The sequence below is a fragment of the Sinocyclocheilus rhinocerous genome, unplaced genomic scaffold (genome assembly GCF_001515625.1).
Source record: "Sinocyclocheilus rhinocerous isolate Xijiao unplaced genomic scaffold, SAMN03320098_v1.1 scaffold1648, whole genome shotgun sequence".
Lineage (NCBI taxonomy): Eukaryota > Metazoa > Chordata > Actinopteri > Cypriniformes > Cyprinidae > Sinocyclocheilus > Sinocyclocheilus rhinocerous.
In genome coordinates, this window is record NW_015647958.1 from 377,626 (window position 1) to 403,953 (window position 26,328).

Genomic DNA, 26,328 nt, shown 5'->3' on the forward strand with positions numbered 1-26,328 from the left:
ACAAATTTAGTATTTTGACAAGATGAATAAAAATAGCTAACAGGCTATTTTTGTACAACCTACATGTTTATTTTTTTCTCTCTGCGACACTTTTTCCTATTGTGTTGTAAATGTTAAATGAATTGTATCCTGACAAGACGAATAAAAATAAGAAATACAATTTTTGTACAGCATTTTTATTTTCTCAGACACATTTTTTCTTACTGTGTTGCATAAAATATTAAACAAATTTTGTGTCTTAAGATAATTCATATAAATTCAAGTCAAAGTTAATAAATTCAAGACTCTTGACAAGACAAATAAAATAACATACAATTTTGTGCAGACTATACACTTTTATTTGTTAGCCTATCTCTCTTTCTTTCAGTAGTGGAAATTTAAATGTGAGATTCTGGAAACGAGATATAAATTTTGCGGGAATGGCTGGGTCGAGAAGAAAATTTTTCTAAACAAACAGCGGGTGAACAAAGAGTGAATATATATGTAGCGGGAGCGGGTGGGTGCGGAATATAACCTTGCGGGAGCGGTTAAAAAAATAGTCACGCACAGACCTCTAGCTTACACTCTTCACATTTTGCTCAAAACTGGGGTACCACAGGGATCAGTGCTTGGACCTCTATTCTTCTTTTGCCTACACTTCACTTCTACTTCAGATCCCATGCTTTTTTAGCATTGCTGTGCTCATTACATTCAGCAGTACACATACAGTAATTTTCTCCTCCTGTGTATGTGCCTCGCCGACATATCAAATTTAATCACCTCAGCTGTAATTGTGATGAGTTCTTCTTTCATTCAGCCATGACATCCCTCACCAAATCTCTGTGTATCATGTGTATCATGACCTGGTGTCATCCTGGGATGCTCTTAGGGACCACATTACGATAGCAGCGGCCTTATTTGACCACTACTTTACTAATTTTCTCGTCCAGGTTGTCTGGAATTCTATTCTTGTTTGCCAACCAGCATCTGCTATATGTCTTCCATATTCCTAGAGTGGCTCCAGAATCCCTTTGCTCAAATGGTTTTTAACCCTCTGTAATTTTTTCATGTCACGCCTCTGCTCAGATCATTTTCTGGCTGCCAGAATAAATTCAAGACACTGTTTCTAGTTCACACTGCTGCCAATTTCCTGTATTCCCATTACTTTCAGTCTTGCAATAAATTGTAAACCTGAGCCTGGATGGTACTATCGGTCGCTTCTGCTTGCCAACTATGAGAACAGTTGATTCATTAGTCATTCCAACAAAGCCACAAGAAACACATTTTCAAAAGGTTCACCTACTGTCAAGGACTTGTATTAGTTTTGGATAGCCAAAAACTATCCCTTTAAATACAAAGAGAATCTTAGAAAAGTAAAGCTATTTATTTGATTTGCATGTGTGTGTGTGTTAATATGTCATTTAGGCATGGGTGTATCTGAAATAATTGTAGTAACAATGATAGATCTGACAAACTTTGGCAAATCCAGTACCTACAATATAAACATTTGCAATTATTTTGAGTTTCTTGTATTGCAGGGTTAAATCAATCTCGCTGGGTCAGGGTCAGGGGCCTATTGCGGAGAGGATGATTATGGAAGCTCTGAAGACTGGCAACTGGATCTTCCTGCAAAACTGTCACCTTGCTGTGTCGTGGATGCTGGCAATGGAGGAGCTCATCAAAACCTTCACTGAACCTGGTTAGTTTGTATGTGTGTATAAGTGAGGTCTTGCTTTGTAGCCTAGTCCTTTAAATTAGGGGTCTTCAACAGGGACCCCTACAACCCCAAAACAGTCATTCATTGTTTAATATCAAGGCTTGTGCAAAAAAAATAATTTACTTTCAACCAAAGATAAAAGTAATAATGCTGAAGTTCAACTACGCTACTGTTCAAAGGGTTGTTAGATTTTTTTAGTGCTTTTGAAAGAAGTATCTTATGCTCACCAAGGCTGCATTTATGTGATCCAAAATACAGTAAAAACAGTAATATTTCATATAAAAACAGTAGTAATATGAAATATAATTTTAAATGATTTTTTTTTATTTTTTATTATTATTTTAAAAAATTATTTTAATTTTAAAATGTGTTCCTGTGATGGCAATGTTGAATTTTCACTCCAGTCTTCAGTGATCACATGATTCTTCAGAAATCATTCTAATATACTGATTTGGTGCTCAAGAAACCTTCTTCTTCTTCTTCTTCTTCTTCTTCATGTAGAAAATATTTCACCACAATAAATTTTTTTTCAGGATTTTTTGATGACAATACAGTTCTAGAGAACAGCATTTATTTGAAATTAGGTTTTTTTATTTTAAAAATGTAACTTTTGATCAATTTAATGCATCTTTGAAATTAATAAAATTATTGATTTCTTTAGAAATTTATCTTACCGACCCCAAACTTTTTAAACTGTAGTGTGCCATATTTGTTTGATTGTCTCTCCTGCATTAAAATATTAAGGAAATGTAAAAAATAAAACCCCTGCTTAAAGAATGAAAAATGTCATGCTTATTTTATTTATGACTTCTCCAGAACCTTGTCTCTGAAGCTGACACTGTTAGATCAGTATGACATGCCAAATAAACGTCAAATGAATGACTAGATTCACGAAAACTATTTTTGTATGTTTATATTTGTGTCTGTGTGCTTGTTTGTATGGTTCAGTGAAAATATTATTGTTCTGTTTTTAGACAGACTCGCCTGTTTTGCACCTGCTTCTACTTTTTATTACAGAGTGTGTGTTGCACATGTGAATCCACTATAAAGCTATTTTGTTGTCCTGTTTTCTGTTGTCCTGTTCTTGTACGACCTTTGCAGACACTGTTATCCATGAGGACTTCAGACTGTTCCTTAGCTCCATGCCTACCAATGTGTTTCCTGTCACTGTATTGCAAAACTCTGTCAAGGTAACACAAAGACACACACTTGCTTATACATACTTAAAAGCTTTAGAAACTGATAGTCATAAAGTTCTGTGAGTGCTCACAAACAAGTAGTGATTTTTCAGGAAAGCATTCACATGCCTTTATCTCATATTTTATCTTTCGGGGAGGAAAACATACATCAGTATAGAGTGAAGCTTCACGCGTCAGTGGCATCCATATGCTGATGACATGCACATATTTTTATCTTTACACGTCATTCATCCTTCTAGCACTGGGATATGTCTGCATGTATATCAAATTAAAATTTTAGTCGCACTAACACAGTCACACACTCCTGCAAAAAAGAAGATAACACTTCACAAGGAGGAGCGCTTTCATATTTTATTCACTCTCAACCTAATACATTAACACCCCTGTGCTCACGTCCCTATCATTTAAACCCTAGCTTTACCAAATCACTGAAACCAATAGTAGTTTATAAGACCTTAAACAATGTTTCATTATAATGAAAGTGCAGTGACATGGATGTCTTTAAGCAGTCAGACTTTTAGAGTTTGTAACTAAGTTTATGAATTTTAGCAGTTCTATTTAGTCTTTGGCTTTAATTTCTGTTTTGTTGTTAATATGCTTGTGTTGCCAGGGAACTAATGAGTCTTTGTTAATTTGATGGTAGGTTACTAACGAGCCCCCAAAGGGTCTCCGTGCCAATGTAAGACGCGCCTTTACTGATATCAGCAGTACGTTCTTTGAGGAACACATCCTTGGCCGGAAATGGAGGAAGATAATTTTTGGAGTGTGTTTCTTCCACGCCATCATTCAGGTCAGGGCTCAAGGGTTGAAAATTCAGTGTATAGCCAATAATGGGGGGTTCTATTCAGTTTGAAGCCTATAGAGATTATAAAGTTTAGAAACCTTATGGAAAGCCTTATGTTTTTCTTGCCATAAAATACGAGCAGGACTGGTGTGGAATGCTAATGCAGTTTATATGATTAAATAAAAACAATTGGATGGAAACTTTGCAGATTATACTGTATGGTAAACTTGTTTTGGGTTAACTTTAAATTTGTTTCTGTTTATTTCTTATGTGTCTATGATTTTATATAAGAACAGCTTCAAACCAGTGGTAAAATTTACAGTAAAAGTTCTGATTCAAATATATTTAAATATCCACTGTCGTTCAAAAGTTTGGAACCTGTACTACTTTTTTTCAGGATTCTTTGTTGAATAAAAAGTTTTTATTTTCTACAAATATTTTACTAATAGTCTTCACTATCACTTTACTTTTATTAGTTTAATACATCCTTGTTGAATAAAAGTATTAATTTCTTTAAAAAAATTATATATATATATATATATATATATTTAATAAATGCTGTTATTTTTTACTTTTATTTTAAGCATAATATCTTTTGGAATTATATTGCAGGTCTACATTTAAAATGCTTAATATGTTGATATTTGTTCATATACATACTCTACTCATGCACTATGGTTGCATTATTTTGAAAGTATTTTATGCTCGCAAAGGCTGCATTATTTATTACAGCGAAAACAGTAATGTTGTGAAATATTATTTCAATTTAAAATAATTGTTTGCTTTTTTAATATATTTTAAAATGTAATTTATTCCAGTAAATGGCAAAGCAATTACTTGCGAAAATCATTCTCATATCTTGTTTCTGAGATCCTGACCCTTATTATTATCCATGTAATTATCAATGATCAATGTATTATCAATGTATCAAACCAAAAACGGTTGTACTGCTTAATATTTTTGTGTAAACTGTGATGGGAAGTTTTTTGTTTGTTTGTGTTCTTCCCAGGACTCTTTGATGAGTATAGCATTTATTTGATACAGAAATCATTAGAAAAATGTAACATTAATCTAGTTTGAAAAATTGGCCAATTATTTGCAGATTACTACATGTTCAAGAGGGCCTTACTAAATCACATCCTCTAAATCCTACCCTTATTTTTCTGTAAGTTTTTTTTTTTTCTCGTACGTGTGTATGCTTTTATGTATGTATAGGAGAGGAAGAAATTTGGTCCTCTGGGCTGGAACATCCGTTATGAATTCAATGACAGTGACAGAGAGTGTGCTCTTCTCAACCTAAACCTCTACTGCCAGACAGGACATATACCCTGGGATGCTCTTATATACATCACGGGTATGTGTGTGTTTATTGCAGAAGTATTTATAGCATCAGTTATTGATCCACACTTTCACACGTTTCTCTCAGCTGTTTCTCTGTGAGTTTGCTTAAGAAATACATTTATAAAAAAGTATAAATAAAGTACTTTATTCATAAAGAAATAAAATATAAATATTAATGTGGTATGATTGAATTTTCTCAACAACAAAAAAACTTAGTGTCTCTTTAAAAGGTTTTCTAATTGTTAAGAATGCATTGGTCTAAGTAGGCATCATTTTACAGACCATCAGCTGGTGAAAATAAATGTTATTAAATTTGGTGCAGCTGGTGGCATGCGGAGACTATAAAAGAATGTTTCAGTAATGTTATTATGAGAGGCTTTGGGAAAGACTCATTAAGGAAGCTTCACACAGTGTCAAACTGTCTCATTAATTCTTGGCAAGGTGTCAGTCAGTCATGCAATGAAATGGAATGTGTTTATGTGTGTGTTTTATTATCTCTGTAGGTGAGATTACATATGGAGGAAGGGTGACGGATGCCTGGGATCAGCGATGTTTGCACACCATACTCAAGAGTTTCTTCTCCCCAGCCACATTAGAGGACAGCTATACCTACTCTAAATCAGGTTCACATGTTTACTTAGCTAAATGGGGAACTCCATAGACTTCTGTTGTTTTTACTAGTGTAGTACTATAACTCTAACGCAAAACTTTATACATTTTTACAATTTGAAAAAAAAAAAAAACTATTTTTATACAATTTTTGCAAATGAGGGTGTCCCCAAAAGGAGGTTTTGTCAGTTTTTGCTCACTTCTGTGTGAAATTTGACCCCAAAATATGTGACCCTGGACCACAAAACCAGTCCACAAAACCATAAGGGTCAATTTTTTAAAATTGAGATTTATACATCATCACAATTTAAATGTATTCACCTGAAAGCTGAATAAATAAGCTTTCCATTGATGTATGGTTTGTTAAGATAGGACAATATTTGGATGAGATAGAACTATTTGAAAATCTGGAATCTGAGGCTGCAGAAAAATCTAAATATTGAGAAAATCACCTTTAAAGCTGTCCAAATGATGTTCTTGGCAATAAATATTACTAATCAAAAGTTTAGTTTTGATATATTTATGGTAGGAAATTTACAAAATATCTTCATGGAACATGATCTTTACTTAATATCCTAATGATTTTTGGCATAAAAGAAAAATGGATAATTTTGACCCATACAATGTATTGTTGGCTATTGCTACAAATGTACCCGTGCGTAAGACTGTGGTTTTGTGGTCCAGGTTCACATATGCATATACACACGCTCACGCTCACACTTATGATAAATAATATGGACACACATTTAGCTACACTCATCAAATACCAAATCTGGTATTCAGACTTGCAAGTCATGTACATTAAAGATGGAGTGTGTATTTTTCCCACGCTGAAATACTTTCTGCTGTCCCAGTTTTTATGTGCAGTGACAACTATATTCACAAGTACTCGTATGTTGACTTCATTGGTCACCTTTGCTAAAATTAGCTTTTTTATGTATTTAGATAAATGTTACTGGCTAGGTAGCCATTTACATTTGGATTCATTTAACCTCTGGAGTCCTTTGGATACTGTTAATGGAAAGCCATGAGCATGAGGGTTGTGGGGAGTGTTTTTTTTTTATTTTTATTGGAGATTTTGTTTAGTGCCACTACTCTTCATTGCAGACTTTATTATATTGACACCAGATCATTACACACTTCACCTCTAAGTAACCAAGACATTCTTTCCTTTTGTGCAGGGATTTATTTTGCTCCTAATTCAGACAGTTTGACTGAATATAAGCAATATATTGAGGATTTGCCACTGATCGATGATCCAGACGTCTTTGGCATGCATGAAAATGCTAACTTGGCCTTCCAGGTAATTCTCACCTCTTTTAACCGCACACAGAATAACAAACTCAGCAAACTAGTTCTGTAAGTATGAGTATTTGTTCAAGTCCAGTATTTTAGAACTTATTCTGTACAATTTTGTGCTGTAACTTTATGCCATAAAAATTTGGTTACAGTAGGTTTTTGTCTAGTTCTCACAAACACAAGCCTGGTAAAAATACCAAGTATTTGACCCAGGAACTAGTACTTATGTAAGCAGTTGTTTAGTAGACTTTTTCTAATCTGATCTTTTTACAATAGCATATAATCCACACCATCACCCAAGTCAAAGCAAGTTCCACTGAGGACCAGCTACAGAAATCATAATACCCACTGTTATCACCACTGTGAAAATTCATTTACTACACTGTGAAAATCCATTCATTACCATATGACATCCATTGACAGTCCACACAACCAAACTTGCATGCATCAAAGCATACAAAAGACATGTTACAAGTGATTCATATGAATTGAACTAATAATTCCACATCTTCTAAAGAGACATGTTCATATATAAATACTGAATAAAAGCACATACATAGAGCTCATCAAATATGCCAGACACTTACTTGACTCACAAGAAGCTTTGAAGCTTGATAGCCCCAGTCCTCATTCACGTATCCATGTTGAGTTACCAGAGTATTCATAAAAAAAATTCAATGTTTGTAAAAAAAAAGATTTGGAACAACATGAATACCAAGAAATAACGATAGAATTTCCATTTTTGGGTAAACTGTCCCTTTCCACCTAATGCACCTAAAATGTTATTAAATAATATCAATCCACAAAATCTGTACAAATTTGTAATGCAGCCTCATAAATCTCACTGTGTGATACTGGAGAACTGGTCCCCCAACTGGGCCCCCACAGAATCCAATTTGTTCATAATTGACACATTTCGCAACATTGACACTATTATTAATAATTGATAAAAATTAGGTATTAAACTGAACTCAATCAACACTGAACTGACTGGAGCTGAATAATTATGCTTTTTTTTCGTAAGAGCACTTTACAGCTGAATTTGGATTTACCCCAGAAGTTTGCATCAATGATTCTGTTACTTTCCTGTTTAATACTGTAAGGCTTCTTTGAACCAATGTCTATAAAGCGCTAAATAAATAAAGTTGACTTGACTTAAGCCATGTTTGATTCTAGTGTGACTGTCCTTGCTTTTTGTGCATTGCACGCATATTTAAGGAAAGATAAAGAGCACCTGCTACCTGACATACTGTATAACACACATGTGGGTCTTCTTTCCATCATTGAATACAGAGGCAGGAGACAATGACACTGATCAGCACCATTCTGGAAGTCCAGCCCCGCTCCTCTGCAGCAGGTGGAGGGAAAAGCAATGATGAGGTGGTTCATGAGCTGGCTGACTCCATCTTAGCAAAAATCCCTGGTTAGTCTCAAAACCCTGTAGCTCCTTGCACACAAGTCTATTGTCACTTCATTGTTTTATAATAAGTTTTTGGACATGCCTGTGTGTGTGTGTGTGTGTGTATCTGAGCAGAGAAATTAGATATGGATGCAGCAGTGGAGAGTCTGTTCTCGCAAGACTCAAACGGTAGAGTCAACTCTCTAACCACTGTGCTCGGACAGGAAGTAGACCGATTTAACTTTCTGCTGCGTGTACTTAAGGTAACAGAACATTTTTTTTTTTATTGTAAACTACAAATGATGAATTGATTACAGTGGCCAGTCCAACAAGAATTAATTATTGATCACACTAATCTCCCTGCTCTTGATTGTTTGTATTTGTGTGCTTGCATTTCTCTGCAGACTTCGCTATGTACTCTGCAGAAGGCAATAGCGGGTCTAGTGGTGATGTCAGAAGAAATGGAGAAGATTTATAACAGTTTCCTGAATAACCAGGTTCCTGATCACTGGTCTAATGCTGCTTACCCATCTCTCAAACCCCTCGGCAGCTGGGTTAGAGACCTCACCCTGCGCACCGCATTTATAGAGGTATGTCTGTGGAGTCAAAATGATGACACTAGTGTTTCCTATTAATTACCTAGACTGTGGAAGCTTGCTAATTTGTCCCACCTGATTCATGATGAACCGAAAATATTTTACACTTCTCATAACATAAAACATTTCTAATATTGTGTTTTGCGCAGTTGCTTTTACAGCGCATTGTCAGTTAGACTAAAATCAAAATCGTATATGGCTTAGTGCAATTATCATATCACAAATGCCTGCTATGTTAGTATATAATCTCAGATTGGCTCGGGTTCACACAGTAAATGCTGTGAAACCCATTATGAAATTGTTGTCCATGTTCAAATTGTTTGGCTTCTTACAGTGTGTGCACTGAGACTTTGAGTTCACTTTCAAGTCCGTTTTTTTTTTTTCCTTCTCAGTTTCAATTTGGTCACTAAAAGATGTCTGACAGACACCAGATTGATGCATTTTACTTTACCACCATAGTCTCCCAAAATCCTGTTGGAAACACTGTGACACATGTAGTTTATATATATTTTAAAAGCTTGCTTACTTGAAATTTTGATGCATTTAAATCTTGATTATGTTATTCCAGTCAGTAAATCTTCACTATAATATTCTTGACGCTATTATTCCTAAAGCAAGGCATTAAAATAGAGTAGTCTCTGGTTTAACTCTCAAAAGCTTATGCGCACATGCACACACACACACACAGACACACACACACACCTTTTTCCTCTGTATTCAGGAGGTTCACCCTCATTGTACATGGACAATTTCCTCTGGGTAGGGGATTCCAGTAAAGGCCAGTGATATATGAGTTGTGTGCTGTTGGTATTATAGTTCACAAATGGAGCTAGAGGGACACACAGCCATTCCAAACAGCACACTCTGACACTCAGTCAAAAAAAGCTACATAAACAACTACAATTTCCTCACTGTATATACTAGCTTCACTGTCTGGCACGCACATGTGTTCATAGTTCTCTTGCACGGGTTGATGGGCACACCCAAACTGTTATCTGTGACCTGATGTGCTGTTCCGTGTGACTGGTCTGAGTGCTCTGTTATATAACACACAGACACGCACGATAAGCTCATGTTAATATGGATGAATTGCAGAAGTATGCTGTTTAAAAAAAAAAAAAAGGTTCAGAATATGTAACCGGACTAGTTTAAATTTCAGCAGTGAAGTGAGAGGTTTCCTCTACATCAGCATGAATAGACTGAGGTACACTGCATAATACTGTATAAGCCCACCATCATGTATGAAAAAGAAAATTTCATATTCTACCATGATATGGTGAAAATCAGGTTTAGGGAAGGTGGTGAAGAAGAACATGCACCAGCACAATCCTCATTGACATTTTTGTCTTGTTTCTTGTGAAGCAGCAAGTTTAAATTTTTGGAGGGTGAATGAGATTTGAGAGCTAAGCCAGAAGGCAAGATTTTCACTGAATAAATACAATTTCAGTTGTTTCTCACACAAAACTGTTTGTAAATATCCAGATATTCTCCCCAGCAGTGTTATTATGGGTGGGTAGTTGTGTCCACCAGCTATAACCTTCAACCCTCTAGTTACTGATTCTTTCATATCATCTGAATTAGAAATGATCCAAGTCTGTTGGCTTTACCTTGAGCTAACTTCTTTCTCCCTTAGGTGGTAAAAGTTGAGTTTTTGCTTCTTTTTTGTTTTATTTTTATTGACGTTTATTCTTCTTTTCATTTTGAATTGAGAAGTAGTACCCATTGGTTGTATTTGTGTTTGAGCAGACAATTTCAGTTGTTTCTCACACAAAACTTTTTGGGGAAAATGAGGTGAACTTTTTTTTCTGTACAAAGATTGTAGTACACTAATATAAGCATTTATTGTTTATCTGTTTGTAAATATCCAGATATTCTCCCCAGCAGTGTTATTATGGGTGGGTAGTTGTGTCCACCAGCTATAACCTTCAACCCTCTAGTTACTGATTCTTTCATATCATCTGAATTAGAAATGATCCAAGTCTGTTGGCTTTACCTTGAGCTAACTTCTTTCTCCCTTAGGTGGTAAAAGTTGAGTTTTTGCTTCTTTTTTGTTTTATTTTTATTGACGTTTATTCTTCTTTTCATTTTGAATTGAGAAGTAGTACCCATTGGTTGTATTTGTGTTTGAGCAGAGTTGGATCACAACAGGTCAGCCCAAGTCTTTTTGGATTTCTGGATTGTTTTTTCCTCAAGGATTCCTCACAGGTAAGTAACACGTTTGCTTACTTGCTCTGGCAAATGAAATAAAATCCTAACAAAATTTGGCCTTGCTAATATAGGTGAAATCCAAATGTTTACAGTATTTTTCAAACTTTGTTGAAACACTTTTTTTTCAATGAAGAGTTGGTTCATGTGTCTCATAGGTGCACTGCAGAATCATGCCCGCAAATACAATCTGCCCATTGATGAGCTGAATTTTCGTTTCAACATGGTACCAGTGTACAGAGACCAGACCCTTGTCACTGAAGCTCTGAAAACCCTTGAGCCAGGGGAAGAACTTGACATGGACAAGGAGGTCAGCCCAGAAACATGCAGGGATTTTTCAACATATATATTTTTGATATGATTACAACAGAAACTTCAGATGGTTACATGATAAAGAGATTTACGTTTTATTTTTCCCTGAGGTTCACTTTTTTAGCACATCATAATTTATTTCTTCATGACCATTTTCCTCCTTGAATTACACTACCATTGAGGCATTTGGACTTGGCTTATGCTCACCAAGGCTGCATTTATTTGATAAAAAAATACAGTAAAAACAATATTGTAAAATATTATTACTATTTAAAATAACTGTTTTCTATTTAATATATGTTCAAATGTAATGTATTCCTGTGATGGCAAAGCTGAAATTTCAACGGCCATGACTCCATGTCACGTGATCCTTCCGAAATCATTTTAATGCTAATTTTTCAAGCCATTTTTTCATGCTAATTTGATACTCAAGAAACATTTATGAAAACAGTTGTATAGAAACCATGATGCATTTTTTTTTAAATCCAATTTTTTTTTCAGCATTATAAATATCTTTGACTTTTGATAAATTTATTGCATCCTTGCTGAACAAAAGTATTCTTATTGATTTGAACCCCAGACTTTTCAACAGTAATGTAATCTTTGGTACTGTGCCTTTAAGAATCCAATGTAAACATCCTCTTCATGTGAAATTGGTGCTTCTTAAGATTTCATACTGTAATTCTCTACAAATGGGTAGGCCAGGTTTTAGGAATTAATATTATCTATTTATTTCAGATTGAGACAAGTCTTAGAAGATGCTTTTTGAACTGAGGAGAAAGATTTGTGTTGTGAAACCAAACTTTCATTGTTGTACAGTTTTCCTTAGTTAATTATTTTATTTCAAAAGATCAAGGAAAATGTTTACAATGGTATGGTTTTTAAAAAATCTGACACCATGAATGAAGTCAATACATTGTGGTCTGCCTCATAGCTTCCCACCATGGAGGATGGTGTGTTGGTTCATGGGATGTTCATGGATTCTTGTCGCTGGGATGACACAAACATGGTTATTGAGGACGCGATGTTGAGAGTGATGAACCCCATGCTGCCTGTGGTACATTTCGAACCTCAGCAAAACTATGTTCCTGAGCCTACCCTATACCACGCACCTCTGTACAAGACCTCGATTCGTGCTGGAACTCTGTCAACTACAGGTTATTTTTTGACTTGTTCAGAACTTCATCTTGTGTCAAGTTTAAATAGTTATCCTGTTCCCACCACAGAGTAAAATAAAAAAGGCTAATTGTAGCTTTAAACCTCACAATTGTAACTTTATTTCACTTTTTAAAATTCAGCTCAAAATTTGCCCACAATTACCCCATAATTAACTTCAGGTTTTTATCCTGAGGCGGAAACATGCTTCCATATTTTTACTAGAGGAAAAAATACATTGTCTATAAAACTGTTTTTAAACCACTAGTATCAGATTCTAGCTTTGAAGTTGTATTATATGTGTTATCGTATTTTTATCACTTTTATTGTTTCTTTTATTTAATTGTATATTTTGTTCTGTCTGTTAGGACACTCCACTAATTTTGTGGTAACTGTGATGTTGCCATCCAACCAGCCCAGTGACTACTGGATCTCAAAAGCATCTGCACTACTCTGCCAACTCAATGAATAAGCAACGCTGTATGCTTTACTTCACTTACTTCTTGAAAATGTATATCCTTTCTCAACTGAGCTTTTAGTGTTTTGAGCATAAAGTAACATTAAAGCCTTAAAAAAACATTAAAAATTAATTGTAAATCAAAATGAACTGTAATGTTGCATTGTTTATGTGCTAAGAACAGAGCCACCAGTCTTGCCTTGGTATTTGCAGCTCTAGTAAGTAGAGATACCAGTTGTAAAAGAAAAAACATGGTCAAACAAAACATGCCCCAATGCACAATATACAGAAAGTGAAAAATAAATGCTGGAAAATTCTTCTCCAAAATACGTAGACTCACCTAGAACTTTTTAAATTTTTTATTTTTTAAATCTATATTTTCTAACAAAATGACGTATATCCACAGTGTTTACATAGTATTTTTACATAATACAACAGAGCACAGGGTCAGAATGAAGTCACAAAATAATGACACTCTGATTACTCTGATTAACCAGATACAAGTGAGAGATTTCAACAGACTAATAACTGTAATATTTATATAAAAAATATCAAAATGATGAAACATGACAGTTAAAGAGCATATTAACTCTACCATACGTGTATGCTATTGTTGCTTTGGTAAGGAAATGTTTGCTAAAAATGTACGGAATTTTATGTCAACTAAATTCTAAAATAATAATATGAAATGATACCAAAAATATTACTAAAGCCAAAGGTTGAAATGAAACAGTGTGACTTCCAAAGGGATAACAGGATTGATTATGTTTCAATTTCAGCACATAAACTTCACAGACACATTTTTAGCTGTTGTGACTAACAGTTTTAGCACACTGAGAACACATCTCTACATAAACCAACCCTCAAGTGCTCAGTCCAGATACATTATATAAAGACATAAAATATCACCCAAACAGCTTGTCCAATGGTCTGTATGTTTGTTCGAAAAGTCACATTTCAAAAATACACAACTTTGTCAAGTTTTTTTTTTTTTTAACAATAGTTCACGTTGATCTCAGAAAGATGAGAAGAGGAATGAATCGACTTTGGTGGTAGACACTTCTCACACTCAATCACGTGGTGTTTTTTATATATTTATGTATCTTTAAAAACAAATGAAAATGCGAAGCTATTACGATTATGTGAAGTCTTTCGAGACAGCCTCAATGAAGTTTGGCGCGGACATGAGAATGGTAAAGGTGCAGATAATGGAGAAAAGTGAAAATGCCACCAGACAGAGCCGATCCACTACTGCTGCTGCAAATTTCCACTCGCTGCAGATGGCCTCGGCCTCATCCTGGTCACGGAAGCGCTGAGCGATGTACATCACCTCCGCTAGAATGCGATGGATCTCCTGTTCGCCTACAAACATCCTAACTGCCTCCCGCTGTTCTTCGTTTGGTGACCCGCCGACTCGCCCACCGCTGCAAGACACACCAGAGTCGCTGCTGGTTGGGCAGCAAGCACTGTCAATGGAGTGGTAGCCAAAGTACAGGTTCATGTGACCGTTGGTGGTGGAGTTGGTAGAGGATGGCTGACCGGGCATGACTCCCATCTGAATGCTGCTGGCGCTGGCGTGGTGCGCTGGAGAGTGGTCATATTTGTAGCTGGCTTTGCGTTCCTCACCTGGCTTCTTCATGCGTAAGAACCAGGCACACCAGTTGAGCAGGATTACGCGCACCTAAGAAGTGCAATGAAGAGTCTGCTAAAAGATTAAGCTCTCAGATGGGTGAACGAGGCATTCCTGTCTATATTTTGATGATATGCTGTATGAAGTTGGAATATTTCATTAGATTATGGAGAAGTGCCCACTGAAGGTTTGTGTTTTTAAAGATTCAGACCTGCTTCAAGCAGCAGGTGCATCCCACTGGACATGAACCAAATAAGAAACACTAGACAGCTGTAGCTAAGAGCTCTTTTCTTCTTGTAAGAAAAGCAGAGGAGACATTAAACTTTAACACAAATAGACCTCATTACCTCTCCAGTGGGAGACCATGATGCCAACTGCATTCTACAACTCACCTACATTGCTTATATTCAGGATTCAGGATGTTTTCTCAGATTTTTGCCAGAAGTGATTTTTTTCTTCAGTTGGATTTTTGTGAATGCAGCACTAGTTGTTTGAACGGAAAGCAGTATTTTAAGTTAAAGATTACACAATTCCTGATAGTTCGTATTGTTCAGAAACTTTGTTCAGTCACATTTTATTTTAAGGTTCAATTCTCTCTATTTACAAAACATTAATTATGACTTTTGCCTCAATAAGCTCCTAATTTGCTGCTTATTAATAGTTAGTAAGGTAGTTGTTAAGTTTAGGTATTGGGTAGGATTAGGGATGTAGAATATGGTCATGCAGAATATGTGCTTTATACGTACTAATAAACAGCCAATATGTTAATAACAGGCATGCCTATAAGCAACTATTTAATAGTGAGAATTGGTCCCTATACTAAAGTGTTACCCTTTGTTTTACTTAAAAAAATATTGCAGTAACAGTCTGCAAACAATGTGAAGTGATTTTATGAACTTACACTTGAAAATAAAGGTTCTTTATTGGCACCTTTGGTTCCATGTAGAATCTTTAACATCCATGAAAACTTTCCATTGCACAGAAGGTTATTTATAGTGGAAAAAGGGTTCTTAAGATTCCTCACACTAAGAAAAAAATGGTTCTTTTAACCCAAAATTATTCTTCTATGCCATCACTGTGAAACCCCCTTTTGGAACCTTTATTTTTAAGAGTGTATATGTATGGATGAGGAAGCCTTAAGGCTGGATCTGTATTTTTTTTTTACAGATTTTCCCCCCAATTTGCAGTCTGGAGGAGTTGACGCTAGTTGCCAAAAGATGCCTCAGATTTTGGGCAGTTGGAGTTGACCGATTTCAAAGAAAACCGCACAGTGTGTGATGGAAATCTTTATCTTTAGACTCTGATTCCATCCAGTCAGAGGATCTCAAACACATTTGATATTTTGAGCTGATTTTAGAACAATATTGTTTTCAGTTGTGCATCTTCTGGCAATAAGGCACATTCTTCTGTGTGAGTTTGTGTTTTCAGTTTTAGTTATTTTAGTACAAAAATTAGAAATGTTGCCTTGGCAACTGGCTGAAATAGTTTTTTTTTTTCATCTTTTATTTCAGTTAATATTTATTTTATTTCAAATAATGAAAATAGTTTTTGGTTTTTAGTTTTAGTTAACAAGCCTTCTCTGGGATCATAGTCCTCCTCTTTTTTCACCATAAAATTAAACAATCTGCTTACTTTTAAGAGTTTTCACTCACCCATCTTGGCATCTTTCCCCCTTGTGGATCATGATGATGAAACTGCAAAACGAGGACGGTGACAACAACGGACAAACCCACAATCATCATGGTGCTGGCAAAGTACTGAGCTATAGAGCCAAAGAAGAGACAAGCATTTAAACCTGCAAGCTGTACTGTCTAAAATATCATCAATGGCCAAAAAGTTCTGCGTGAGATTCAGTATAATATTAAAATTAAGCAATCTGCACGTGCCTATGAGAGGAACTGAGTCAGAGGTGGCCGGCATGATCTCAGCCACTAGCAGCATGAAGACCGTTAATGACAAGAGGACAGTGATACCTGACAGACGGGAAAGTGAAGAAGTATACAACAAAATAATGTCATTTCTTCATGCATAGTTGTGCATAAACTTTGCATAAAACATTGTGATAAAAAAACAAAGCTTTATGGTCAAGCATGTCATCTTACCCAGTGATATCTTCTCTCCAGAATCTGCTGGCAGCAGGAAGACGAGCAGAGCCAGGCCGGAGATGAGCACACAGGGAATGAGCAGGTTCAGACCATAGTACAATGTTCGCCTGCGCATCGTTACTGTAAATGTCACATCAGGGTACGGCTCCTTACAACACTCATAATACAACTCATTACGCTTCCCAGGGACCCCTGACAAAACACAAAGGAACGCATTCAGGTTTATGTCATACAACAGCATACATTTTACACTAATACAGTACACTCTGGTGTCCCATTACTTTTTATGAAGTATTACAGGCATAAATCTCATGTTTTTGTTGCTAAAATTATTAGATATTGTCTTACATACTGTATAGCGCAATAGCATGAAAAGTGGATAGTTTTAAGCACGTCTATATCTCATCCGCATTGTGATTTTGTTCTGTCCCACCTCAGGGGTCTTGATTACTTTCTAGTAATGACTAAACATCTTATAATGAGAAACCAAGTCATTATGAGAAAACATGAGAAAGTTTGTCATTATTATGAAAAAATCTGTCAATTCACAAGATACTAATTCATAATGACAGATTATTTCATTTAAAATGTATTTCGTAATTTTAAAATCATGGTTTTAAACAGTATTTAAATGTCCCACATTTTGGTTACAGGGTAAAAAAAACCTGATATAATATGAATAAAAATGTAAACAGCTCATTTGATATTTAGTTTGATATCCTGATATCCCAAAATTTAGTATATATGTAATTATGTATATATACAAAAATTCATTTTGTTAGATTTCAAATCCTTTTGTATATTTTTTTTTATATATGCTGTCTTTGTTAAAAGAGGTAAAAGCTAAGGCAGCACTTCAAAGTGACCCTTCCACAACAGAACTGAGATGAAGGCTTTTCTGAAAATAAAGGCTGTCAGCCAAGACGAGCGTATTTGTGACAGGACCAAATCACAGACAGGATCTTCATGACCTTTAAAGTGCATAACCTCCAAAACTTTAAATCTAAATCAAACATAAGATTTAGCCCTTATTTATTCCCTGTTTCTTGTCCTTGATCTGTGTGTGCACAAGACTAATATTTGCTTTCCATTTTCCTAATTTTTGCAATGCACTCCACTTAATCCTACGGTTCTCTCCAAAGTACGCATGCAATTCAATAATTCTGTGCCTCGTAGTCAAACAAGCCCAACCCAAGTTTTAATGATATGAAACACGGCAATGTTTTCTATAATATATAGTATCTTAAAATGCTATTTTAAGATACTATAGAATTATTATTCAATTCAATAATTCTGTGCCTCATAGTCAAACAAGCCCAACCCAAGTTTTAATGATATGAAACAGCGATTTTTTCTATAATATAGTATCTTAAAATGCAATCCATACTTCAAAATGCATGAAATAAACATTATTTCTACCAGTTGCAAGAGTAAAGGGAAACAACGACATGACATGTTGCAAATGAGACAGTCTTGATCTGTCAGGGTCAGACAGCCCTCCTCTCCAATTGATTAAAAATTAAATCAAAATTGTAATTAATCAAACTAGGCAGGCAGAGGAAGAGCTTTCATCAGGATTTCACGCTGGTCAGAATTGCCCTGGCACTCAAGAGACAATCACATCAGAGCAAATTGCTGGTTTTAGTCATTTAACTGATTACAAAAAGCCTACCTGAGTGATGTGGTTTGTGTGTGCATTTGAAGGGGGAGGGATTTGTAATCATAGTTATGCAAATTTGTGAGATGAATAAAAAAAAATGGAAAAACCACCTAATAGCACATACAATGATTCTTGTTGCATATCATATATGTTTGCACTACTATGCAACAGGGTGACCAGTAGGTTGTGGATGTGTGTGTGCAATGTGTGTCTCCATGCGGTGTTAAAGATGCCCGTTCACAGACTGCCCATGTCACTGCACAACCTTGGCACGCAACTGGCCATTGGTGCCAGCCAGAATCAGTGCCAAAGCACTGCCAACTACCATCAGGACCCCATCTGTTGAACAGACCCTGGGTCACATTGGCATTGAAAGCGAAAAAATGAGAGACTGAGACAGAAACAGAGAGATTAAAAAGACAAACACGATCAGATTATGAGATTAGAAAACCTGTGCCACACAAACATTACTTTCTAATATTAGTGCAAAACATCCTATAGTGTTGCACGATTACAGGAATTTCACACATTAACAATGATATTTAATCCTGTTACAATGTAAAATCACATAGAAAAGTAAATTACTTTGTTGTGATTGACAGGATGTTAAAATTCTGTATGCGCTGTCTTAATCCATGAAAATGACAGAAGGAATGCTCTCCTGAGAAAATGAGTCAAGACACTTTCTTTTTATTGTCCATCTGAGTATGAACATAAAAAAAGAAGTGTCTTTCAAAGACCTTCTGTACTGTGTGTTAAGTTTGTATTCCCTACAGTCCAGCAGGGAGGACAAAATGAGATGAGCCAACAACACTTTAACAGTCTTCCATGAAGCAGATGGGAGGCAAAGAAAACCATTCAAACACACATGACCTATACTGAGCACACAATAATGCATTACTGACACTTGAAACCCCAAATGTGTGAAAAGTAAACAGATCTATACCATTAAAGAACAAATGTGTGAGTAACAGGTGTTTGTACTCAATGCTTTCATAAAAATGGATTTGGTTCCTCACAAAATGCTCCCTCTTTTAAAACACCAAATTCAGGCCACCAGAAACTTAAAGCAAAAAAAAAAACAGCTAAAAAAATAAAATAAAATATATAAAGACTATATAAACATATTTTATTGCAGCTAGTTGCCAAAACAACTCAAAAGGCCAGACATCTCTGAAATCTACCTGAAGAAAGACCTTTACAGTATCTCAATAGTAATGCCAGGGACTCTCACCCACTAAATCCCATTCTCCATTGGGAATGTATGTAGAGATGTCCACAGCCTGCATCTGTAGGTCCAGTAGCCAGCCGTTATGAGTCCAGGAGCCAAACTTGAGGTCACATTTCTGTATATCGAATGGGAACCAGCGCACATCTATGTAACATGTACTCTTCAGAATACCTGCATGATGATTACACACAAACACATACATACCTGTATCAACAAAATTAATAATAGTAGAGAAAATAATTTTCAACTACCGTATTGTCCCGAATAGAAGACGATATTTTTTTCTTGGAAATACATCTGAAAAAATGCAGTCGTCTTACATTCAGGGTCTAAGATTTGGTTTTTAAAAAGCCTTTTTCCAAAAGGTACATCTGGAAAAAGGGGGGGGGTCGTCTTATAATCAGGGTCGTCTTATATCGGGCCAATACGGTAATTGTATGAATGAAAATTATCTTAACTATTACACTATACTGTATAGCAATAGATTCTATTTATACTATGTAGAAGATGGAAGAATAGGCTGTTCTGGGTGCTGTTACGGCACAATCAGTGGCGTCCCTGTTAATTCAGTGATTCCCCTGGGTGCTTCATCTAAAAGAGAAGTTTCTGATCGTGGACGGCTCGCGTCTTTTTAAAGACGCCGTTCCATCCGTGTCCTCTTGGTTGCGGTTGTTTCCTATCCTCTGTCGACAGCCACGATCGTTGTCTTCAGTGTCTGGGCATCCAGCTCGCTGAAGCTGCGTTCGTGGATGGTTTATGCATTCACTGTGAGCGTGTAACCATGGCAGTGCTGCGATCGGGCCTCGTGTCTGGGCATCCAGCTCACTGAAGCTGCGTTTGTGGATGGTTTATGCATTCACTGTGAGCGTGTAACCATGGCAGTGCTGCGATCGGGCCTCTCTCTTCTCACGGGGATGGGAGGGGCTCCTTCTGTCACTACCCATGCTGGCTTCTCTGCCACGAGCAGAGAACCATTGGCTAGTGCAGCTGTTCTGTGTGGCTCCCCAGTGATTCTGCTGTGCCGTCTGACGGCGTGCCCAGCGTTTCATTCGGCGCGCCGACAGAGGATCAGATGTCGATAGCAGCATCAGGGATGGGCTATCGTCCTCTGAGGATGAAAATTCGGCGGGGCTGTCCCCCTCAGGTGTTGTCGCCACCGCCGAATCGGACCCAGAGTTGACGGCCATGCTTTCCCGGGCCGCCGTGAGCATTGGGCTGGAGGCGTGCACAGCTCCCAGTCTCGAGCCCTCGCGGTGGGATGATTGGTTCCTCGGCATGGGCCGTGGCTCGTGACCACGCCCTGCCCTGTTTCCTTTCTTCCTGGAGGTACATGAGGAGCTGATGAAGTTGTGGACGGCCCCTTTTCGGCCAGAAGCCACTCGTCTACCTCCTCCATCCTCACTACCCTCGATGGCGGGGCGGCTAGGGGGCACGTTGACATTCCCCAGATTGAGAGTGCGGTTGCGGTGCACCTGTGCCTGCAAAATACCGCCACTTGGTGGAATTGTCCTCGTCTCCCGTCCAAAGCCTGTAAGCTGACGGCATCTCACCGCCAAGCTTGCAGTCCTGTGGGACAAGCCGCCTCTGCCCTGCATGCCATGGCTATCCTGCATGTACACCAAGCCAAGGCACTAAAACGAATGCACGAGCGTAGTACCGACACAAGGTTGATGCAGGAACTGCGCTCGGCGACTGACTTCGCACCCCGGGTGACGAAAGTCACGGCGTGGTCCCTCGAGAAGGTGATGTCCACGTTAGTGGTCCAAGAGCGCCATCTATGGTTCAGCCTTGCTGAGATGAGTGGCGTCGATAAAGTGCGCTTTCTTGATGCTCCCATCTACGAGGCTGGGCTATTTGGCGACACTGTCGAGGACTCCGCCAGTAGTTCTCGGCAGTACAAAGGCAGACTGAGGCTATCCAGCACATCCTGCCTGGGCGTGATCCTCCACCTGCCACCGTTCCGCCGCGGGCCACGCCTCAGCCTGCCCGTCGCCGAGGGCGCCCTTCTGTGCTTGCTCCGCCTAATGCTGAGGCTATGTCGAGGCTGGAATCGGGCCCTTTACAAGCTTCCGTTCAAGATGTTGATGCAGAAACACGTCATCAGATGCATCCAGCCCCAGGACTGGTTTGCAGAGGTCGACCTGAAGGACGTTGACTTAATGTCTCGATTCTTCCTCGACACAGGCCATTCCTACAGTTTGTGTTCGAGGGTTGGGCATGGCTGTCAAGGTCCTCCCCTTCGGGCATTCCCAACACACCTTTTCCCCGTTACGGGAAGTGGGCATCAGGATCCACAATCTTGAGCATGGCCAGCTCGCGGGAACAGTTGAACCTCAGCCAGTTGGGGCTTCGGGTCAACTGGGAAAAGGGCAAGCTCTCCCCCGGGCAGAGAATCTCTTTTCTCAGTATGGAGTTAGAGTTGGTGAGTATGACGGCGCGTCTCACCAACGAGCGTGCCCAGTCCATGCTGAACTCTGAGTTCCTTCAGAGGCAGGACGTTGGAACCACTGAAACACTTTCAGAGGCTCCTAGGGCATATGGCATCCGTAGCCGCAGTCAAGCCGCTCGGATTTCTGCATATGAGACCACTTCAGCACTGGTTACACTCCCGAGTCCCGAGATGGGCGTGGCGCCACGGTACAGTTCACGTGACCATCACGCCGACGTGTTGCCGCTCATTCAGCCCCTGGACGGACCTTGTCTTTCTACGGGCCGGAGTGCCCTTGGAACAAGTGTCTCGGCATGTCATTGTCACGACGGATGCCTCCAGTGAGGGCTGGTGTGCTACATGCAACGGGCAGGCAGCCTCGGGGTTCTGGACAGGGTCTCGACTGCTTTGGCACATCAACTGCACCGAGTTGCTGACAGTGCTACTAGCCTTGCGGTGTTTCCGGCCGCTGCTGCTTGGCAAGCATGTGTTGGTCCGCACGGACAACACTGCGACCGTTTCGTACATCAACTGGCAGGGTTGTCTACGATCACGTCACATGTCACAACTCACCTGCCATCTCCTCCTCTGGAGTCAGACGTGGCCCAAGTCGCTGCGTGCCATCCACATCCCGGGGGAGCTCTATCGTGCAGCCGATGCGCTCTCACGACAGCTCACGTTCCCCGGAGAATGGTGACTCCATCCCGAGATGATCTGGCTGATCTGGAGTCGATTCGGGGAGCTCAGGTAGACCTGTTTGCCTCCCATGAGTCCTCCCACTGCCAGCTGTATTACTCCCTGACTGAGGCCCCCCTCGGCATAGATGCACAGGCACCTGGTGGAGTATCCTCCAGCACCCCCGGCAGTCATACTGGGCGGAGCAGTCTGACGCCAGGCCCAGTATTGGTGTTAGCTTGTCTCCGGTCAGCCCCTGTACTGGGCTAGGTGTCCATATGGCTTGATTCCCTTCGGGCGATCCCATATGTGTACTCTTCCACGGTAAGGTTTTTCTCTCTGTGAACCTGTGTCTTCCCTTTGACAGACCATTCTTTCAGGCTCTGCTGGCAGTCGTTCCATTCCTACTCTCAGGTAGGACCTGCCTCAGAGTCCCATTCCATATGTAGTGCTGCCCCAGACCTGGGTCAGTCCATATCAGTGTCTCCACATGATACCTCCCTACGGGTAGGATGTGGCCTCCGTAGTGCCCTTCTCTGGAAGGCTCACTTCCCCATCATTACTGCCAAGCTGCAGCAACAAATAGGAAAGACTTGAAGCAATCTTTCATTGAAGGTCAAAATCCCTTCTGTTAAGAAATTTCTGTGGTGAAAGGAACAGCGGCTTGGCTATCACCAGCAGCGATATACTCACCTATGGTCCCTGCGGGTACCAAGGTCAGCGGATTTGTGCTGGGGAGGTGGGAAGGTTACGACCTTTGCGTAGCATTTGTCTGACATGCGGCTGCTTGTCAACATTTGAAATGCCATAGGGTTGTGATGGGGTTCAGGTTCTGGCGCTTTCCATGGACCCCTAATGTCGAGTCACGACATAACTCGAAGTGACGACAGATAGGGAACTCTCGGTTATGTACGTAACCCTTGTTCCCTGATGGAGGGAACAGAGACGTTATGTCCCCATGCCACAACCTCAAACCATCGCTGGTTACCAGGGACAAGTTCTCGGCTCCTCAGCATAAAACCTGATGAGTGGATGCACCTGTCGCCTATTTATACCCGTGTGCACGGGGAGTGGCTCAGCATGCAGAATCCACTAGCCAAATTTCATTGCCATTTCCTCTTAATCAGAGAGGATTCGGGCTCCAAAGTAAGTCTCTGTTCCCGCCATCAGGGAACAAGGGTTACATACGTAACCGAGATGTTTTTTTAAGACACTCTGTTGTTGTTTCTTATTTATTTACACATTTGTGCCATCAAACTGTTGTATGAACGCAATTTCACACTCATAGCCGCGTGATATCGCTCTGTATCAGCATGGCTGTGATTTGGCTGTAGGTGTGATATTGTGTGTGATATTGCTCATGTACAGATTGAAACACTGCTAAAGAAATATATTTAACATTTTTATTTAAAAAACATATTTGTGTGGTTGATATAGTGGTAAGAATAATTTGTACCTGGTGGTATGTACTGACAGGAACCTGATGCATTAACCAGGACGTTTGTATGGAAGGTGGCATCAAATCTCTCATCAGCACTGCAGAGAAAGAACAGAACAAAGTTTACTCAAAATATTTTTGTAACTGCATTCCTCAAATGTTTGCTGCCCTGTAATCTGCATAAACTAACACACATGGGACAATCAAATACTAGTTATTGTCTTCATACTATGTGATCGGTCATGATGCAACTTAAAATAATTTCTATCCCAGTAGCTCTCTGCAGAATAATATATGTGTCCTTGTTCTTTTATGTTTCTCCTACCTCCCACAAGAATAATATTCTGTTGATTAAAATGTCCAATGCAATTGACATTGTAGTTACAAGGAGGCAGTCCAGCAGTTGTATTATTCAAAAACCTATTCATAATTAATCATACACCAAAGCACCATCAGCAATATGATTAAGAAATGAAATTCAGGTAAAATCTTAGCAGGGACAGATGCGTTTGATAATACCTTTGTAAAATAATGTCATAAATCCTCAGTGACATTTAGGACTTATTAGTATGTAGGAGGTACACAATATGGTTTTAAATATGTCATAGTAATTATACACACCGTGACCTTTTATTTGGCACATTAGTCATTTAATTAGTATTTGGACAGAGGTGGTGTAGGTTGTACATGTGTGTATGTGAGTGGGATGTGGGGGTGTAACATGGGAGCACACAAATATGCATCATGTATACATGTCAAGTACACTACAGCGTTTTTATGTGTAAAATTGTACTCTGACTTCAGGTACTATGGATGCTAAAGCAAAAATGCTGAAATATGCATGTTTCACATTATGAAATTATAAGCACTATGTGGCATCATATTTACAAAGTCAGCACGTGTCAGCATAGGTTTGGTTGAAATTAGAGAATTCAGCTTTCAGATACGATAGTATTTATTAATACTTTTAATTACATTTTATTTATATATTTTCACTTCATTTTGATTTTAGTTTTTATATATTTTTATTTAGCTTGAATTTATATCTATTTTAATTAGAAAATTAGAAATGTTGCCCTATAACCAAAATAAGTTTAAGTTTAAAATATTTTATTTTATTTTCAATTAATGAAAATGAATGATTTTAATAATAATAATAATAATAATTTTTATTTATATAGTGCCTTTCCAAAACCCAAGGTCACTTTACAAGTCAGGTTTAAGGAACAGAAACAGATAAACATCAAAACCAGAAGACAGTGCAAAGAAACCGGAAGCCAATGAAGGTGATTGGGGTATTGTGATCGCTCTTTCTTGTGTGGGTAATCAAGCGAGCTGCAGAGTTAAATTACCTCAGTTTTATCAGAGTTAAATTTAAGGTAATTTTCCTCCAGCCATAACTTGAGTTCCTTGATGCAATTAGTTAATGCAGGCGGAGGAAACACTGAGGTGGAAGGTGCGCTAAAATAAATTTGAATGTCATCTGCGTAACAGTGGAAGTTAAACCAATAGCGTTTAATTATTTGTCCAATTGGTGGCACCATAAATGATAAAGAGGAGAGGGCCCAAAACAGAACCTTAGGTACACCAGAGCTGATGGATTTGGTAGATGATTTGTGTTTCTGGTTTATAACAAATTGTTGCCTCCCGGTCAAATAGGAGGAAAACCATTCAAGGGCTGTGCCAGTAATTCCAGTTGCTGAAAGCCGTGAGAGGAGTACCTCATGACAAACAGTGTCAAAAGCTGAGCTGAGGTCTAACAGAAGGTCAGAGAAGATCATTAAGAACCTTAAGAACCTTAACCAGGGCTGTTTCAGTACTGTGTAATGGACGAAAGCCAGACTGGAAGGGCTCGTAGAGGTTGTGTGCTGTTAAGAAGGCCAATATTTGACAATATTTTCCTTTCACTTTAATAATAAAAAAAAAAAAGTCATGGCCTAATGGTTAGAGATTCGGACTCGTAACCCAAAGGTCGCGGGTTTGAGTCTCAGGTCCAGCAGGGATTGTAGGTGGGGGGAGTGAATTTACAGCGCTCTCTCCACCTTCAATACCACGACTGAGGTGCCCTTGAGCAAGGCACCGAACCCCCAACTGCTCCCCGGGCGCCGC

General features: G+C 38.6%; 2 protein-coding genes across 2 annotated transcripts in view; one reads left to right on the forward strand and one right to left on the reverse strand.

Moving 5' to 3' along the window:
* The window catches only part of dnah6 (dynein, axonemal, heavy chain 6), a 76,091-nt gene extending 63,024 nt beyond the window's left edge, over positions 1-13,067 (forward strand). Inside the window, exons 66-78 of the mRNA XM_016513935.1 lie at positions 1,518-1,678; positions 2,798-2,886; positions 3,539-3,685; positions 4,895-5,033; positions 5,524-5,643; positions 6,811-6,932; positions 8,222-8,351; positions 8,463-8,590; positions 8,732-8,917; positions 11,056-11,128; positions 11,287-11,438; positions 12,375-12,597; positions 12,964-13,067. Coding sequence (XP_016369421.1) covers positions 1,518-1,678; positions 2,798-2,886; positions 3,539-3,685; positions 4,895-5,033; positions 5,524-5,643; positions 6,811-6,932; positions 8,222-8,351; positions 8,463-8,590; positions 8,732-8,917; positions 11,056-11,128; positions 11,287-11,438; positions 12,375-12,597; positions 12,964-13,067 — 1,774 coding nt within the window. The remainder of the gene's footprint in view (positions 1-1,517; positions 1,679-2,797; positions 2,887-3,538; positions 3,686-4,894; positions 5,034-5,523; positions 5,644-6,810; positions 6,933-8,221; positions 8,352-8,462; positions 8,591-8,731; positions 8,918-11,055; positions 11,129-11,286; positions 11,439-12,374; positions 12,598-12,963) is intronic.
* Positions 13,068-13,791: 724 nt separating this feature from the next.
* The window catches only part of chrna8 (cholinergic receptor, nicotinic, alpha 8), an 89,124-nt gene continuing 76,587 nt past the window's right edge, over positions 13,792-26,328 (reverse strand). Inside the window, exons 5-10 of the mRNA XM_016513936.1 lie at positions 24,238-24,317; positions 19,682-19,849; positions 16,785-16,979; positions 16,569-16,655; positions 16,335-16,444; positions 13,792-14,733 (exon numbers count right to left, since the gene is read on the reverse strand). Of these exons, the coding sequence (XP_016369422.1) occupies positions 14,191-14,733; positions 16,335-16,444; positions 16,569-16,655; positions 16,785-16,979; positions 19,682-19,849; positions 24,238-24,317 (1,183 nt within the window). The 3' untranslated portion in view covers positions 13,792-14,190. The remainder of the gene's footprint in view (positions 14,734-16,334; positions 16,445-16,568; positions 16,656-16,784; positions 16,980-19,681; positions 19,850-24,237; positions 24,318-26,328) is intronic.